This window comes from Corvus moneduloides, chromosome 2 (genome assembly GCF_009650955.1).
Source record: "Corvus moneduloides isolate bCorMon1 chromosome 2, bCorMon1.pri, whole genome shotgun sequence".
NCBI classification, from domain to species: domain Eukaryota; kingdom Metazoa; phylum Chordata; class Aves; order Passeriformes; family Corvidae; genus Corvus; species Corvus moneduloides.
In genome coordinates this window covers 18040795-18058913 of record NC_045477.1, presented here as the reverse complement: position 1 = coordinate 18058913, position 18119 = coordinate 18040795, and the positions used below count along the sequence as shown (strand labels likewise).

At 40.3% G+C, this 18119-nt stretch overlaps 2 protein-coding genes across 13 annotated transcripts in view; both read left to right on the top strand.

Annotated features, from left to right (window-relative positions):
- The window catches only part of PHLDB2 (pleckstrin homology like domain family B member 2), a 65680-nt gene extending 61618 nt beyond the window's left edge, over positions 1–4062 (top strand). For all 12 annotated transcript variants that reach the window (XM_032098293.1, XM_032098302.1, XM_032098300.1 and 9 more), the window contains 2 exons: positions 1334–1419; positions 2104–4062. In XM_032098293.1, the coding sequence (XP_031954184.1) occupies positions 1334–1419; positions 2104–2244 (227 nt within the window). In that variant the 3' untranslated portion in view covers positions 2245–4062. The remainder of the gene's footprint in view (positions 1–1333; positions 1420–2103) is intronic.
- Positions 4063–5620: 1558 nt separating this feature from the next.
- Positions 5621–12674, top strand: ABHD10 (abhydrolase domain containing 10, depalmitoylase). Its single transcript, XM_032098289.1, has 5 exons — positions 5621–5729; positions 8620–8803; positions 9612–9723; positions 10658–10795; positions 11842–12674. Exons 1-5 carry the CDS (start codon positions 5636–5638, stop codon positions 12181–12183), a joined length of 870 nt encoding a protein of 289 aa, XP_031954180.1. The 5' UTR covers positions 5621–5635; the 3' UTR covers positions 12184–12674.
- The last annotated feature ends 5445 nt before the right edge of the window (positions 12675–18119 follow it).

Genomic DNA, 18119 nt, shown 5'->3' with positions numbered 1-18119 from the left:
CACTAAAATGCCGCTGCTTGTATGAGTGAGGATCTGTCAAGATCTTTAAATATGTAGTAGACTTCCAAAATATTGGTGCTGTAAATTCAGAGTAATTGAACTCTTAAGTGAATGTACTGAGATATTGCTTTAGTTCTGCCAGTGCACTGAACAAAGAACTTACCCTGAAGTCTGACAGCTTAGTGCAGTGACTGAAGCATCTGCACTTTCTGAACTGAAGCATTCAGGGAACATTGTGATGGGAGCTTGTGGATACCTGAAATAGTCTTGTAACCAAGGCCCCAGGTGGGGCTTGAAAGGAGAGTGGGTTCCCTGCCTACTTGTACTGCACAGAGAGTATGCTTTGTATAGTGCTGTATTTATCTCAGTGTAATGTGTACTGTAATCTCATAATCCTATACCTCAGTGCTTCAGTACTGTTCCTCTGGGGGCTGGCAGGAAGATTCCCAAAGCTGTATTGTTTGCTCTCTGGGATTTCATTTTGCCATCACATGAAGCTTTCTGAATTGTCTGCAGCTACCCATAGGACATAAGTTGAGCTCCCCAAGTGTTTAAATGACAGCAAAATCCCTCATGGGACTGAGAAAGATGTTCTGCATGACTGTTGAGTGTTGACATGATACTATAACTTGGGGGCAGAAAGCATTATATTCCCCTAATACAAAAGTGCTGGGAGTGAAAGGAAGTTTGCCCCTCAGTGTCCACATGCAGTTGGGATGCTTCTTAACAATTTCTCTCTCCGCTGCAGGAAAATGGAGGGTGGATGCTGTGCTGCCCTCTCCTTTTTCTTGTGCAACATTATAGTGGTGACTGTTTAGTTCACATGTGAAGAAGCATTTTTCAAAAAAAGTACATGCACCAATTATGTTCTAATATAAAGGTTTTGGTGTCAGATTGTATTGAAAATTTGACTATCATTACAGTTTTCCATTGAAGGCAAACTGGAGGTCTTAGCCTGAGAACTGTATGAAGTCTGGCTGGTTTTCATGGAATGGGAAGAGTGGATGTATCTGAGACACATCTGGCCTTCTGTGAGCTAATACCCTCCATAACATTTAGACACTTCAGTGAAGGGAGTGACTTGCAAATAGATGAGGAAATTGCAAAAGCTTTTACCCTTGGAAACTAGGTGAAAAAGAAAACATATTAAAGTCAAAAATGCATCTCTCAACAAAACCAACAAACTAGTAAGAAAGGTTGAAGGTTTCTGTGGGATTTCAGAAGCGGAACTGTTAAGTCACTTATCAGCTGAACATACATGGAAATGCAAATAAAGCTTTTGCTTCTTACTGTCCATTTCAGTTCTGAAGTCTTTCTCTCTTTTCCATTTTAGACAAACATGAAACTAAATTAAAAGGTGTAATATATTTCCAAGCTATTGAAGAAGTCTATTATGATCATCTAAAGAATGCATATAAGGTAAACTTTGTTATTGGCGTTTTAACCACGTATCACATAGAGTACCCCAAGTACGGTAGTCGCTGTAAAATTAAAGGGAGACCTAACACTATTGGGGGACAATTAAAGAAACAAAACAAATATTTAAAAAAATCCTGGAGTGTAGGAAAAGGAAGCTAATCTGTAATTATCACTATTTTGGCGTTTTTTTAATACCGATGGAAGCAGAGATAAGTGCGTCTACCTGCAAAGTGGTATTTGCTGCAAGTAGTTCTTTCGTCCAGTGGTGAGACTGCTGAAATCAGTGGCATGGACAAGTCAAGGCCTGGCTACATGCCTCTGTGCCAGGGAGGGAGTTAACTGTGCTCATGGCACCCCCAGCCTCTCATCTGTAATTTAAATGAACTGTGAACAATTTGTGAAAGCCACTGGACAGAGGGGAGGAGTTAGTTAATTGGGCATGAAACAACAGCTTGGAGCCCTGTAGTACTGTATAATAGTCTACTGGAAAAATGATGCAAAGGTGTTTATGGTGGCCACAAACACTTCAAATGCATCTCTGCTGCAATAGAAGATGCAGTGGTACAGCATTTTATCTTTCTTCTTAACCCTATTCATAAATATCCCTGTAAGCAATTCCACCTCTGGTACCAATAAATGGCTTTGATTTCATGCTTTTGATATCTTCTTTGTGTTTTATTCTAGAGTCCCAACCCATTGCTGACTTTCAGTGTTAAGACCCATGACCGCATCTACTACATGGTTGCTCCTTCTCCAGAAGCCATGAGGATCTGGATGGATGTCATTGTTACAGGCGCAGAAGGCTACACCCACTTCATGTTGTAATAAAAGGGGAGCGATAGGGCATCCTGCAATAACTGATGAAGTTAGCCATACCTAGTGACAGCTGAAAAGCCAGTGAATACCCTGAAATGTCCTCCTTATGATGTGCACCTGAAACCTCAGATTGAGAGGGGGTTAAAAATGCATTGAAAAGGGAGGCTTGTTACCTGTTTTAGTTGATTTTAATAGGAATGAACAAGCTAAAGCTGTTGAGAGAATCACAGTGCTCCAAAATGGATAATCAGGCAATTTTAATTACAGCATCTTGATTGAATGATAAGTTTCTACAAATTCTCTTATACAGAGAATGTCTTCATAAACTTACACTGAACAGTTTACAAGTATGTGTGTTCTCATTGGTATGCAAAAATTCTAGTTGTGAAACAAAAAGGTGTAATAAGCATATATTTTAATATGCAACATTTGACATTTATAGATAATTAGGTGACTTTTTAAAACTTTTAGTCAAGTATTTTATAAAAATACAAACAAGGAGCAGCCCTAAGGTACACACAGTTCTTGCCTTAGTAGTTAAGTGTTACAACAGAGCCAAAGAGTTATACAATTCCCTTATGTTTTCATATTGTTAGTTGTACCTAACTTTCTGTAAGGGGACAGTGCCAAAACTCTTAATGACCTTTAATGTAATTAAATTGTTATGATACTCTGTGTGTTCAAGCACTTAGTGGCAACAACTGTATGTTTAAAGTTTGCATCTATGGAGCTCCACAAAAAAAAAAAAAAAGAAAAGAGAAGAGAAGGATAGCTTTATAAAGATGCATTTTTTTCCACAAGGATGAGAAATGGAAACACATGTATTAACTTCCTCATAAAGAGGGATTTTTTTCATCTTCCCTGTTGAATAGAATAAGCTGATTCTGGACCCTACAGCAATCTTCTTTCATGTAGTAAGGTCCCAGTGTGGTTCTAATCTTACCCTTTGCCAAGTGAACGCTCTATTGAAATCTCTGAAACATTGCCTGCCTTGAAGCCAGCACCAAAATCTCTACCTATCTGAATTCTTTGGAGCCAAGCTTTCAGTCACAGAGAGTTGTTTTGTTGTTTAATGTATATCTGCACAGAATAATACTGTCTAATAGAATAAAAAGAGAGAGGTGAGTTCTAAGAGTTTACACTAAGCAGTGTATGAATAAAAACCCCCGAAAGTTTGAAGTAGTAGGGATTGAGATTCCTAAAACGGCAAAAATACTGAGGGTGCAGTGGTCTCCCATTTTAAAATCACCTCCAAGTCCTGGAGCAATATTGCAAAAATATAAATTATTTAATTGAAATGAACTTCAAGAAAGTCTCATATTATGACCTTAAAGGGGTTCTATTTCAGTAATCAAAACTTACACGCTCTGTGGTTTGTGTACTAGAAGAAAGCACATTAGCCTTTTTTTTTTTTCCCCTTGATGAAAAGTTAATGGTTTTTGATTAAACAAATAAACTGAAAACAGAATAGAAGTATGCTGGCAGAATATTTTTGTTATACTTCTAAAACCCTGTAACTGTAATGAACAGGTTTGTGGTATACACAGGTGATGTGGTTGTTCTAGCATGACAAACATCAGTTTCAACTTGAATCATAAAAGAAGAGACTGTTGTTGCAAGATAATTGTTATCATCTGTGCAGATCACAGCCTGTAATCTATAATTTAAAACACTATCAGAAATAAATTGCTTTTGTTTATACAGTTATTATTTTTCCCTGATGTATCTTGATTTTATTCCTAAGTATAGTTATAAAGGTTTTCTAATAATGATTTTTGTATCCTGCATGATGCAATGAAGGCATTTCAATAAACATTTTTAAAAATACACTTGTTTCAGATATTTTCTTGCTGCATTATCCTGAGACATTTCTGTCTTTTAAATAGTTGTATACAACTATTTGTATGTCATGCAAGCAATATTGTATTTCTCAGTAACAGTTAACTATTCCATGTATTTTCCCATAAAAGAGCTATGGAAAATAACCTTTGGGAGGGCAGTGGAATTAGGAGTGTAGTCTGCTTACTGCATATACATAATATAGTACCTTTTTCATTTTTTATGAACCTGTTTGAAAAATTTATCACCAAGCTTGGATATTGACAATTTTTTTGTTTAAGTATAAACCAGAAATTGCTTGAGTTTGAGGATTTTGCAGTTTTCTCAATATTTGACTTAGACATGACTTGAATGGAATGAAGTATTAACTCACTGTGGAAATGAAAACCAGTGTGGTTTTATGACTGATTTATTTTCGCTAAGTTTGCCATCATCATCATGAAGTGGGGTGGGTTCTGTAGTGGTGGACATCAAGACAACATAAGCAGAGCATGGTGGTAGGCACCCCTGTTTATGATCAGTCTGCACTGATCATAAAAGCCCTTCAAGCTTACCTGCCTGGGAGTCAAATACCTGCTTACCTTGAAGGCTCTCGGGCAGTTGCAAACCAGGTAGGCTGAGTCTTAAAAACCTCCTCTGCTGTGTCCCATGACCTACAGGTGCTGGCCTGGTGCTGGGATGGGAAAACATCCTTACCTTGGCAGGCACTGACCTTTCTTAGCGTTCATTTTCACACGTCAGGGAAGGTTGGACATCAGGAAGAACTTCTTAGCAGAAAGGGTTGTCAAGCATTGGAATGGGCTGCCCAGGGAGGTGGTGGAGGGGCATCCCTGGAGATACTCAAGAAACGACTGGATGTAGCATGTAGTGCTATGGTCCAGTTGACACGGTGGTATTTGGTCAAAGGTCGGACTTGATGATATTTGAGATCTTTTCCAGTCTAAATGATTTGGACATTCTACGATTATTTGCTTTTCTTTGTGGCTGCCATGGCCTGTATATAAAAGTACAGTGCAAAAAGACATAGTTTTGGCTCCTGCACTCATATACCTAAGGCTGAGGGAAGGTGAGGAGGTGTGAGCCCGTTAATAAGGTCCGTTCTCAGCCACTTCTTCTCAAGACTGAAGAGGCGCAGTTCCCTCAGCCTTTCCTCCTAAGAGAAGTGCTCCAATCGCCCTCATTGCCTTCCACCCGACCCGCTCCAAGAGCTCCGTGTCTCTCCTGTACTGAGGAGCCCAGATCTGGACACAGCACTCCAGAGGTGCCTCACCGGGGCTGAGCAGAGGGGCTGGATCACCTGCCTCGGCCTGCTGGCAGTGCTCTTCCCAATGCACACCTCTGGCCTTCTTGGATACAAGGCACTGCTGGCTCTGGGGAAACACGCACGCTGGGAAACGCACGCTGAATGTCTTGGGGCTTTTTATTGACAAAACTTTGTTTGCAGTTTGCCAGGCAGGCTCTCAGCACGGACCGCAGACCGCGGCCCGACCCGCCCCGCCCCGGCCATCCCTTCACAGCCGAGGGAGGCGGGCGGCGCGCGGCGCGTGCGCGGGCGGCGGCCATGGCGGCCATGGCGGGAGCGCTGGTGCGGGTCGGCTGCGCCTCGGCCCTGCGGGCATCGCTGTCACCGCCGAGGGCGGTCCGGGCGCTCCGGGGTAAGGGAGGGGCCCCGGGAAGCTCGGAGCAGAAGGGGTGCCACTCGGAGGGGAGAGGATGTGTGTCGGTGCCGGCTGTGACGGCCGCTGGGCGGCTCTCGGGCAGCTGCGGGTGACACCCTTTCCTCCCCTTCAGCGCCGTCTCCATCGGGAAGGGCCGGGGCGAGGCCCTCTGGTGGGGATGGGGATCTTAAACTCGGTTCCTTTCCGACGGGGTTCCTGACAGGCTTTTCCTCCTTGCCAGCCCCGCGGGGGGGGCTCGGTGTCTGCACAGGGCAGGACAGTCGCTTTCCCCACGTGTGTTTTGTTGGCTCTAAGCTCTTGCCCCTGGTGCGTTTTGAGGAGCTGGGAATCGGTGCGCCAGTTCGCTTGATCGGGTGTGAAGCGTGCCTGCCTGTAAAGCTTCGCCAGGTACCTGAAAAGCTTTGCTAGCATACACTTCTGAGTGAGATCGGTCTCTTCTCAAACACGCAGTGCCCCTTCTTGCCGTGTGAGACCCCGTACTTATGTGACTTGCTGAGTTTATTCATTGCTTTTAATTGGACAGATGAATCTCGTCTAAGGTTGCTCAATAAGTAAAACTTACTTGCCACTAACGGTGCACATTTTGTAGCTGCACAAAAGCTTGAATACAGTGACATTTTGTTGCTGTGTTTTTCTCCCTTTCTGTGTGTTTATAACAGTAACATTATCAGAGCATCTGTTTATTTGAGTGTGTCTTTAGGTGCTCTGGGACCAGGCCAAGCAGCGGTTCCTGCTGGAGTGTGGGTGGTTGCATGGAACCAGGTGTGGACAGCGTTGAGTCCATTGCCTGTCACAGCAGCATTAATCTGCTGCTGCTGGCAATGGGAAGATCACAGTGCAGGAACATTCCCGGAGTTGTTTGGAGGACTTTTTTTGGCTTTGACATGTAACACTGGTCTCAGTCACAGTTTCTGGTGTTCATAAAAGTGCACAGTGATTCCGATATGAAGAGAATTTCATAGATATCATCAGGCAAGGGTCATGTGGTCTTCCTGTAGCTATCACCTTCTGTCTGTAACTTGCTTTTATAAACACTAATACCTGCCTTGCACCCTTTAGAAATGCTTCCCTGCTCTTATCGAGGTCTTTCCTAAAGTCAGGAGGAGAAATTATTGGGCAGCTGCTGATGGTCTTGTCTGTCTAAGGAGAAATTTGAGAGGGTGACTGCAGTGAGCTTTGCTTTTGTGTTGGCTGGGGTGGTTGTTTTAGGGGTTTGCATTATTCAGGTTGGGATTGCCACTGGTGCACTTCCATTAACTTGTTAAATGGACGAATAATTTGTGAAATAGCTTAGACGGTGGTTGTGTCTTGTAGCTGCAGTCGGAACCCTGCCCAGTGTCAAAGTAGTTTGAGGACACCTCCAGAGTGCTGCAGCATGGAAGACCAGTGCCTTCAGAGATGGCTATCAAGACTTATGGGAGAGAAAAATCCTCCTAATTATTTTTCTATTAAATGTAGCAGTTCTTGGTGTATCTCCTCTTACTGGCACTTGAAAAAGTGACTGGCTTAGTGAGAGACACACACAAATCAAAAGCCACAGTGTGGATGCATCTGAATACCTTTACTGTGGGAGTCATTCACCTTTATAAACAACTCATGCCTCAGTAGGATAAAGAACTACCTTATTGTTTGAGGAACAATTTAATGGTTTTAATCTGTAGTTCAAAAGATACCATTTCTGTTGGACTCTAGGAAAGTGCTGAATGCTAGCTGCATCTTTTATCTGTTATGTATCCACACTTACTCATGCACATCCGAGTTTAACAACAAGCCAACCCCCCAAAACCCCTTGAATGTAATCTCTCTGATAGTGACAAAACAGAACTCAAGGCTGCAGGACAGTTAAGTGGTGTGATACTGTCAGGGCTTGTTTTTTGCACTGTTTATGCAGTTATTATACCCCTAGGAAGCCCTGATGCTTTATTTTGGGTTGGATAGCTTCTGTGCCTCGCTGTTGAAGAACCAGTCATCTTCTAATCTAAGAATTAAGAGTGTCAAAGTCTTAGAAGACTTGACCGAGCTTTCAGTTTAACAAATTACCTTGCTGAGTTGGATAATAGAGTGGATTAAGTCTCCTTAACAGCTCTCTATGAATTGCTTGTCCTTACCCTCAGTAGAGGTACAGCTGAGTGCTAAAGTTAGATTAAATCCTGTAGCAGCTATTGGGATTCAGCAGAATTATTAATTAGTTAGCATTTCCTCTGCTAATCTTATTTCCTTGTTTGATGTTATTTCACTTGGTTTTAAACAATGCTAGTGTTGTTTTATGCTCATTATGATGAAGAAGTTAGTCAAAAGACTCTTTCCCAATTCTTATGAACTTCCCCCTATATCTCCATATATTGTGTGGATCCAGGGTTTTGATAAAGGTGCAGTTTTATCCTTCAGTTTTAATTTTCTTGAAGAATTTGTCATCTCATGTACTTGTAAACTTCCATTGCACAAAGTACTCTAGTCTCAGAATTATGCTTTTTGAAAATTAAAAGTTAAACTAAGCAGATAATAAATTGGAAGTTTTTTTGTGAAATGAGTAAATGTATCCAAGATGGTATAAAATATGAGTACTGATGAAGTCTGGGAAGCCTTAGTGTTCATTTTCAGTCAACCACTTGGATAGTTGCTGAGTGAACTCTCTACATGGTTGGCATTTAATGATGAGAATGAATCGCAATAAACTATCTTTCTCAGATTCATCAGTACTTTTCAGTCATTAAAGAATATAGGAGATGCTTTTTTCTTCTCTCTTGAGCCAAAATACCGTATTTTCACATAATATGCCCACATTTGCCAAACCCTGAGTTTATAAAATACTTGTGTTTCTGCCAAGATTATCATGATGCTTGTACTAAGCAGTTCCTCTTATTAGTTTGCAGACTGAAGTCATCGGTCAGCTTTCTTACTCGACCAGATCGACCAAATATTGCTTATCAGAAACTAAAAGGCAGGAATCCGGGGGTTATTTTCCTTCCAGGCTTCAATTCAAATATGAATGGTCAGAAAGCAACTGCCCTTGAAGATTTCTGCAAATCATTAGGCCATGCCTTCATCAGGTACATACAGGAGTATTGTTCTTGAGAAAGTGAAACTGTTCTCGTGGGTTGGGGGAAGGGGTTTTAACACAAATCTGTAAACTTTGGCATTTGGATTGGGATGCTCCCTGTGCTAAGGGAGCTTGTATACAAGCTAAGAAGTCTTTTTTCCATGTCCAAATGTAGGATTTCTGTCAGTAGAGAGACTGAGGTAAATCAGGAAAATGTATTCTGAGAGTAATTCAGAAAATTCTCTAATTTTCTGTAGTCTGGCCAGTGCTCCATGTTACAATCAGGCTATAGGCACAAAAATTAAAAAGGAAGGACCTGGAGTTCTGGTTTTTAAGTTACCACTGTGAGCACTGTCTTTACCTGCCAAGTCTGATTAAGTTACCCTGTGTCTTCTGTGGGTTTAGAAGAACTTGCCCCTGCTTGGTAATGCTGTCCTTTGATAGACTAGATGGAATGCTTTGTGTTATAAGTCTTCATACTTGTGTTCAGTGTTTAAAAGAGTTCGTACATTTTAAAAATACCTTTAAAGTTGAAGTATCTGAGGGGTTTCTTTTGTCTGTAAGGGAAATTTTTTGTCTATTCTTGTAAATTATGATGTTCTATCAAATGATAAGAGAACGCTGCATAGCTTAGTTGTGTGTGTTGTATTTAAACCCCTTTTATGTGATTTTTGGTTCTAGTGATAAACAGGACCAAGTAAGAAAGTACTCAATGTGGTATTTTTCCCCTGCTGATTTGATTATACAGCAGTATTTAGTTAGTGTCTGTGTTGCTGCAGACAGTACTATGACTTTCATGTTGATGGTTATTTTTTCAGATTTGACTATACAGGATGTGGAAGTTCAGATGGTAAATTTGAAGAGTGTACAATTGGGAAGTGGAGAAAAGATGTTCTGTCTATACTGGATGAACTTACAGATGGACCACAGGTTATATTCTGTTTTTAAATATAGAATGGTGGTTTTCCCTCAGGGTAGAACATTGATCAAAAATATGCCATAGTAGCTCTGGTCAGCAGTAGCTTTTGCTGAACAACTGACGCTCACTTTCAAGCTAAATCACTTGAGAAGTCGTATTCACAGGAGCTCTTTTGCAAGCAGGTAGGTCGCAAAATCATGGAAGCATGGGTTGGCAGGGCCTCCTGGAGGTTGTTTATTAGAATCTCCTGCTCAGAGCAGGGCTGTTGTCCCAGAGAGTCTGAGAAGGCCTCATGGTGGAGCAGCCACCTGTCAGGGGACAGGGAATTTTTCCAGTGCAGTACAGCCCTCTTAATGAGAAAGTGTGTCACCGTCCCATGCTGATGAATTAATTAAAGGATTTGCAGGAAGATTACAAGATACTCCATATGATTAAATAGCTTTAAAAAAAAGGCAGGAAAAGCAGCATTTGATTTCTTCAGCTACTTTAGAAATCACTGTGAGAAACTTGGAATCTCCTACAACCTAGAAATACCTAGTATTGTGTTTAAAACAATTTCGTATTAGGAATTGCTTTTGTTTACTTCTTTTACTGCACTGAGCCTTTACCATGTGCATTTATCTTGAGAAGGGAACATAAAAGTATGCATATGATACTGAATTGTTTCAAGTCTCATTTTACAGTGTTTACAGTGTTTCAGTCTCAGACAGCAATAACCAGCCATTCCAAACAGAATAATAAATACCAGGTCTTGTGGTGCTTACTCAGGCAAAATTTCCACTGGAAGTGATAGCAGTTCTGCCTGGGTAAGGACAGCAGGATTATGCCCAAGGTTTAAATCGTTAAACCAAGTGAAAACTGATATTTTGGGCAAGAAGAAAAAACCTATTAGCCATTACCTGTAAAACACTATATTTTCTTCTCTTTTTTAATTTTCTTTTCCAGATTCTGGTGGGCTCCAGCATGGGTGGATGGCTGATGCTTCATGCTGCAATAGCACGCCCAGATAAAGTAGCTGCTCTGGTTGGAGTAGCTGTAGCAGCAGATCACGTTGTAACAACTTTCAAGAGGCTTCCCATTGAGGTAAATGTTGATGGTTGGCTTCTGTGCAGTCAGAAAAAAAAAATATTACCAAGAGTTTAAGAAATTACATTATTTAAACTGTAGTTTTCTTGCAAATTTTCAGGTAAGTTTTTTGTGTTTGATTAATGTAAGCTTACAGTGTGAGACTAGTGTGAGCACTAGCCAGAGTGTGCTTATATTGCTGTCGTTCAGAGGATGTGAAGTCAGATCCCTGCTGTTAGCAGTCCATTCGATTTCAGTGTTGAATATCTTATATTTGCACTGGAATTGGATCCTTGTGCTTTCAAGGATGGAGAAGTAGCCACTAAAGTAGTTGAGGTGGCACTGGATGAGATGAGTATGACACAGGCTGTGTGCATAGAAAGGAAATTCTTCAGGTTAGTGTGTTTGTAAAGACTGTAAGATTTAGGTAGTGGGATCTGCCCTTCTGAGATTCTTCCTTGATGATGTCTATTGACTAGACTAATGTCTAGTCTTCAGGAAAGCAAATCAGGTGTTACATGGCAATAAATAATGTGTGCTTTAAAATAATTTAAAAACTTTCCCGATTTGTTTGTGTTTTTTCTAAGGCACTTTGTAGTGTTGGTATAACTAGGACTAAGGTAAGAATCTGGAAATACAGTATTCAGAGACACCTATTATGGCAAAGACTGAAAAGACTGATCACTGGAAAATGTCTTTTCCCTAGGATTTCTCCTTGTTTGAGGGTCAGTGAACCAATTGAAGCCAAGGAGATTTACTGTTCATGATGGCTATACATATTTTCTTTCTGATAGATTCTGGCTAAGAAACTTAATTTCACTGGTGAATTTTAACTAGATTAATGTAAAGGAGAGGTTTGGAGAGCAGTTTTTTTGACTTGGTAGGGGGTTTGTCTTCTCAGATGCTGTGAGGAGAACAGGAAAACACTTCTGCTCATAAAAATGAACAAGGTGAAATTTTATGCCTGGGAGAGTTTTACTGCTTTTAGAACAGAAATAAGTTGAGGTACTCTTAAGTACTTCTAACATCTGTTTTATCTATTCTTTGCTCTCTTTTTTTTATAGGCACAAAAAGAAATAGAAGAAAAGGGTGAATGGAAGTATCAAACAAAGCACAATGAGGAAGGATATTACTCCTTGACCTATGACTTTATCAGAGAAGCAGAAAATCACTGTGTGCTGAATAGTCCTATTCCTGTAACATGTCCCATACGCCTTATCCATGGCATGAAGGATGGTGATGTCCCTTGGCAGATCTCTATGCAGGTTGCTGATCGTGTTTTGAGCAAGGACGTGGATGTTATCCTCCGCAAAATCGGCCAGCATCGGATGAGTGACAAGGAGGATACAAAACTCCTTGTGAATACTGTTGATGATTTAATCGACAAGCTGTCAATAGTAGCATAAGCTGAAGGGTAGCATTAGTGCATGAACTCTACACCTGACTCTTTTCCTTGAGTAACAGAAGCCTTGTTCTTACCCAGACAGTGGCAAGTCTGTGACTGTCACAGTAGGAACTGAGCTTTATCTGCCGTTTCCTTACCTCTGTTTTGTAAATACAGGTATTTTGTTATTGCTGCATTTGCACACAGTCCAAAGTGGGAAGGAGTGCTGCTATTGTGTTCAGAACCTCTCTTTCAACACTTTAACCATTTTTTTCACAAATTTCCTACAATTTTGTACTGAAATGTTGATTAATTTTTGTTACTATTGGCCTGTATAGTAGAACTTTATTTTCACATCTTTGACACTTATTATTGTCCTTCTGCTGTAGCATCATTGTATCTCATGTCTGAAACCATCTGTGCAAGGCAGAATACAACTTGAGTGTTTACTGAAGTTAGTTACTAGAATAGTGAGTACCATGAAACACAATAAACAGATTTCAGATAAATGGCTATTTTGTTCTGAAGTGCTGTTGAAATTAAAAAGTGGAAGGCACACCCTGATGGTGTGCTTGGGGTACTACATAGGGAAGAATTTGACTTCTGAGAACACAAGGCCTCAAAGCCTTAAGAGCTCTTTATCTGTGCTTATCAGGAGGGTGTGTGTCATCTTCTCCAGTCTCCCTTGTTTGTCATTGTTTATTTGTGGGCCTACTGTTAAGGGAACAATATATGATCTTGGTGTAAGCTGAAACTGGATCAATAAGGTGACTTTAATAGTAGCTTCTTCGAAGTGGGGAGTACAGTGCCACAGGGCTCCACTGCCTCTTTCCTGTGACTTGAGTAGATTACCAGGAGCAGTGTCTTCTTGAGCTGCATGAGTCCAACCCTAAGAAGTTGTAAATGGAACTTGATAGCTGGATAATTCTTATACTATAAGTCCATCGTATTTAATAGGAAATTGGTTTAATTGCAAATATGACTATTACCTGGGTTTTGTACAGAAATACATTACCATTTGTACACTTGAGAGAGAGGAAGTTAGGTGAGAGGCTGGAATTAGTTCAGGCTGGCCTTAATGTGTAACATCAGTCAAGACCATACAGTTGTTTCTGGGTTTATTATTTCAAGTAGTAAATGGCATCACTGTTGTTACCTTAAAAGGCTAAAGCTACTGGGGGTAAGGTATTTCTAGAAAGTTTGTCATTTTCAGTTTTCATTTTCAGCTATGTCAGTGGACGTGCTGAATAGGGCCTTGCTGAGGTAGTGGGTTTTAATTTTAAAAAAAGACTACAAACAACTAAATTTAAAAAAATAAACAGCAACAACAAAACCTAAATTTCGGATGAGTGCAGTTTTATTTAGGCTTCAATACTGCAAAAAACAAGAAGCTGTGATGTAAAAAATTTGTATTTTGATATAAGGGTAAAAAAAGATGGCTCTTGTTTAGATGCAAATTTTCTAATTCAAATGTACTAATTCTCTAACTCAGTCATAAAATCATAGAATGGCTTGGGTTGGAAGGGACCTTAAAGATCATCTAGTTCCAACCCCCATACCATGGGCAGGGATATGTTTTACTGGACCAGGTTGCTCAGAGCCCCAACCTGGCCTTGAACACTTCCAGACATGGGGCATCCACAACTCCTGTGGGCAACCTGTTCCAGTGCCTCACAGAAAAGAACTTTTCCCTAATTATCTGATCTAAACCTACTTTCAGTTTGAACCCATTCTCCCCCTTGTTGTGCCACAACATGCTCTTAGAAGTCATCTCTATCCAGCTCAGGAGAATCTATTGGGATAATTGCTTGAGGAATTAGAACATTTTGTGAAATCTTGTCCCCAGATATTTCTGGTGTAGACTGTTCTTCTGTTTGTATCACTATGCAAATCACTTTGGCTTTAAAACCTCTGGAATGTGCTTTTAACTTTTGAGAAAGTTAATGCAAATTGCATTCCTGGAGTTGGAGCTGTGTTCCTGTTTATGTACTGTTAAGCAGTTGTCATCTTAATATGTGTTTTTATCACTTGCATCTGATAAGACCTAAAAAATAGATTTTGTGGGTTTTAAAGATGCAGTCAAATCAAAATTGTTTCAAAACTTTTTGCCCTAAGTTGTGATAGGTTTTTTTTAATCCAGTTTTGTCATATCTTAGATTGGTTTAGCTCATAATGGAAGAAAAAGCTGAAACAAGTGGACTGCTGTAATTCCAAAGTAATTAATTATAATTAATGTGCATTTATCAGTTGTAGTAGAGGTACTTTTTCTTCACGCATATTAAAGTTATTTCAGTGACTGAAAAATTTTGATCTTTTTTTTAATTAGAGTGTTACACCTGTAAACATTCAATTTAATACTTCAGACAAGGAAAAGGCTTTGTGTGCCTGCATAAACTGTAGCTGTGTATTTCTCCTGAAAGAGTTGCATTGTATTCGTGCCTCACGCTAGTCTTTATTAAATAATTGATATTTTACATGTAAGGTGTCTGTTGCCGTGCCTTAGAGCAAGACAGCTGAAAGCACATGTGAAGTGGAGCAGTTGTGTAAGTAGTTTTCAGGAGGGTTTTTTTCCTTGTTGGCTGGTGGTGTTTTGTGTTGTTGCCCCCCCCCGCCCCCCCCCCCCATTATTCTGCTGTGATAACACGAGGTGGGAGAATTCAGTGTAACAGGGTTGGCACAATTGTTGAGAATACAAACCTGCAACATCGGTGTCTCCAACCACAGCATTACTGAAAACTTAATCCTAGGGAAGGGGTTTTTGCTGCCACTTGTTTTGCAGTTCTGGTTTCCTTCTCTGCTGGCTAAATGGAGATAAGTGGTAGCATTTACAGTACAGGTACACCCAAAGTTTGTTACATATGGCCTAAATGCAAAGGCAGAGATGATGCTTTCTTCATAAAGACAGTATTCCAGGTAGTGCTTTGAATGCTAGTGTCCTTCTCTCTGTGCTTGCTTTTTATTTTTGTAAATCTGGTTTGCTTAAATACAAAGAGCTGGCTCTGAGGTAGCGAGAGCAGACAGACCTTTTCCTCTGACTTTGCTGTGGCAGTTCCGTTGGTATTTATCTTCATAAGCATAAGCATTTTCCCTGTGTTCACTCTGGAAATTACTAGAGTTTTGACTGTTGGCAACTTGGCATGTTCAGATGGCTGAAAGAAGGGACAGTGATAACTAGGGAGATTTACATCCTACCTCTGAGTAGCTGTTGACCTACCAGGAAGTTTTGACAATCTGGAATAATGTGATACTCACTTATGACAGTGTCATCCCAAATTGGTATTGTTTTGTCCTCTGAGTTAATGGCTGGGGCATTGCTTTTTTCTTTGCCAGTAGGTGCCTACATAGCAATTATTTTCAGTATTAGTCATATTTAAAAACTAGCGCTTCATTCCTCTATATACATACTGTGTTAAAATAGAGTATTACACACTTGGAAAGCTCTGCATGGTGCAGATTTTAAAAATCCTTTTTAATGAATGCTTATGTTGCTTTGGGTTTTTTTAAACAGACTTCTGATTTGTTGACAAATGCATAGTATATTTTGTGAACATATAATGTACATTTCCACAACAATAAGCTTGATTTGCATGAAATAATCAGTTTCTAAAGCTTATTCAACTTGTTTCCTAATAAACAAGTGCTCTTACTCTGCTTATATTGAGCTGTACTTACACAGTTTTAGATACACTTACTTTTATCTTGTTAAATATTCTACTTGTTTTGTCTCTCCTGTTGTTTGGCTTTGTATTACACACCAGCTGGTTTGGGGTTTTGGTTTTGGGGGGTTTTTTAACTTAATTGGTGTTAAGTCTTTCATGTAGTTTCAGTTTAGCTAAGCTATTTTCTCTTGCATCAACACTAAATGCAAACAAGGCAGTGTTCACAAAAAAAGCCTAGCTGGATAGGCCTTAGAAGAACCATCTCCTGCTGTTTCATTTTTATGTTAATTTTGGTTACATGCTCTCTTGGACATGCTATTATTCAATGGGGCTAAAAGATTTATGGTACCATACTTTTCATATCAAAATGTGCTTAGAGAGAAACATTCAACCAGTGATTTGTCTGCAGCTGCTCAAGTATCTTCAATGCTCCAGTCATGCTGCAATACAGAGTTGGAACATTTTCTGAACCAGTGCTGTGGTCAGAGTTTCTACATTAGGTTTGTGCTTGTCATTTCTCTCTCCTCTGTGGCAGGAAAAAACCCAAACAAGTGGGAGGGAAAATCTTGTCCTGGGTAATAATGAGATTTCAACTTGTTTGCTAAGTTACTCAGTTGTGCTGTTACAAAGAGACCTACCTTTCACATTTTTTTAGTTTTTTAAGTGCTGAAATGCTACTTTATACTAAAGGCTTCCGGGGAAATAGAAAAGGCTTCTGTGTTTGACCTGTGAGATGAGCAATCTCTCTGCTTTGTGCTGATGACCAAATTCATTAAGATGTGTGTGAATGTAAAATTTCACCAAGGCTTCGTGAAAATTCATCAGCTGTGTAAGGAATGCAGACAGAAACACCAAACATCAGTGTGCACTCCCACCCTTCTAAGTTTGTTCTCAAGCCCAGCAGGGACAGGAAAGGTGGAGGGAACTCAGCCATTATGTTAAATAGCACCCAGCTTGCTGAGCATGAGGTTTCAATGCCCCTGTCCATGGCACTTTGCTCCTGGCCGGTGTTTTCTAAGGGAAGAGATTACTGCTGGGAAAGAGAGGCAGAGATGAAGGACAGAAATGCCCTGGTCACAGATTTACTGCTTGTTGGTCAGTTTTTATAGCTCAGATTTACTTTGTGACTGTAGCACCTCATCTCTCTTCAAAATATATTTCCCTAGAACAGAAAAATGTTACAGCCTTGGTCACGTAATGCATAAATCTAAATTACAGAACTTACTGCAGTCTGGTCATAGGCTTGACATTGTATTTCTCTTTCAAGTCCTGCATATATATGTTATGGGGTCCAGTGCTTCTTTTCCATTAAAGAGAAATGGGCATTCTCCATATGATGCAGTAATTGCAGCTCACAGGTAGACACATTCTCAACCTGCTACAGTCTCTTGATTTGTGTCTGGCAAGAAGCTTCAGGCAGCTCTGCATTTATATTTGGAAAGAAAAGCAAATGACAGCTCCTAAAACTTCCAGTCATTTGGTTCTGAAATTAAAATAAATATTTGAAATGTTTCTAGGCTAGCACGTGAAAGGTTGTGTTCTTTTTGGGCCTTCTGATCTGCACCATGCTGTCCCCTTGCCTCCCACGTGGCAACATGAGAAGGTCACTGCTGCCTGCTGGGGTGGAAGCAGGTGCTCGTGTCAGTGGCAAAGGTCTGCTGAACAGTAGCACGCTTAGGGGTTGGAGTGGTGCCCAGACTTTAGCCTGGGAAAAACAGTCCTTGAAGGCTACCCAGGATCAGATCTTGTCCTTACAAGAATCCTCGGGTTTGGGGTTTAATTGGTTATGGCTTGCTGGCAGAAAGTGTGCCAGAGTATGCTAGTTCTTAGGACAGTAGCTCTTGAAAAAGTTCCTTACAGCAAAGCTAAATCCCTAACCATAAGAAGCAGCATTTATGTAGTTAGAGGATTTGCTCTTTTGGTGGGTTTTGTTTGTAAATTTGTTTGTAAATTTTGCTGTCTGTTTCAGTGAAATAAAGATGTTACCTCCTTTCTGTTCTACTCGTGAATGTGTATTGCATAATTTTCTAACCAAAGTAGCTCTCAGGAGGTACTGTTTTAGTTGGGGACAGATAAACAATCGATATGAAACCTTTTGGGTTTCTTTCAAAGAAGCCTGTTAATCCAGCACAAAACTTAAGAGGTCCTGAGTATTCCAATGCACAATTTACCTCCAAGGTCATCTTGAATAGGGAATAGGGAACGCTGATAATTATATCCACAGGAATTGGTTTCCAGTGCGAAGTGGTAACTGTTTCTGCTGGCAAGCTGCTTGGAAGGTGGTCAGTGATTTACAAAT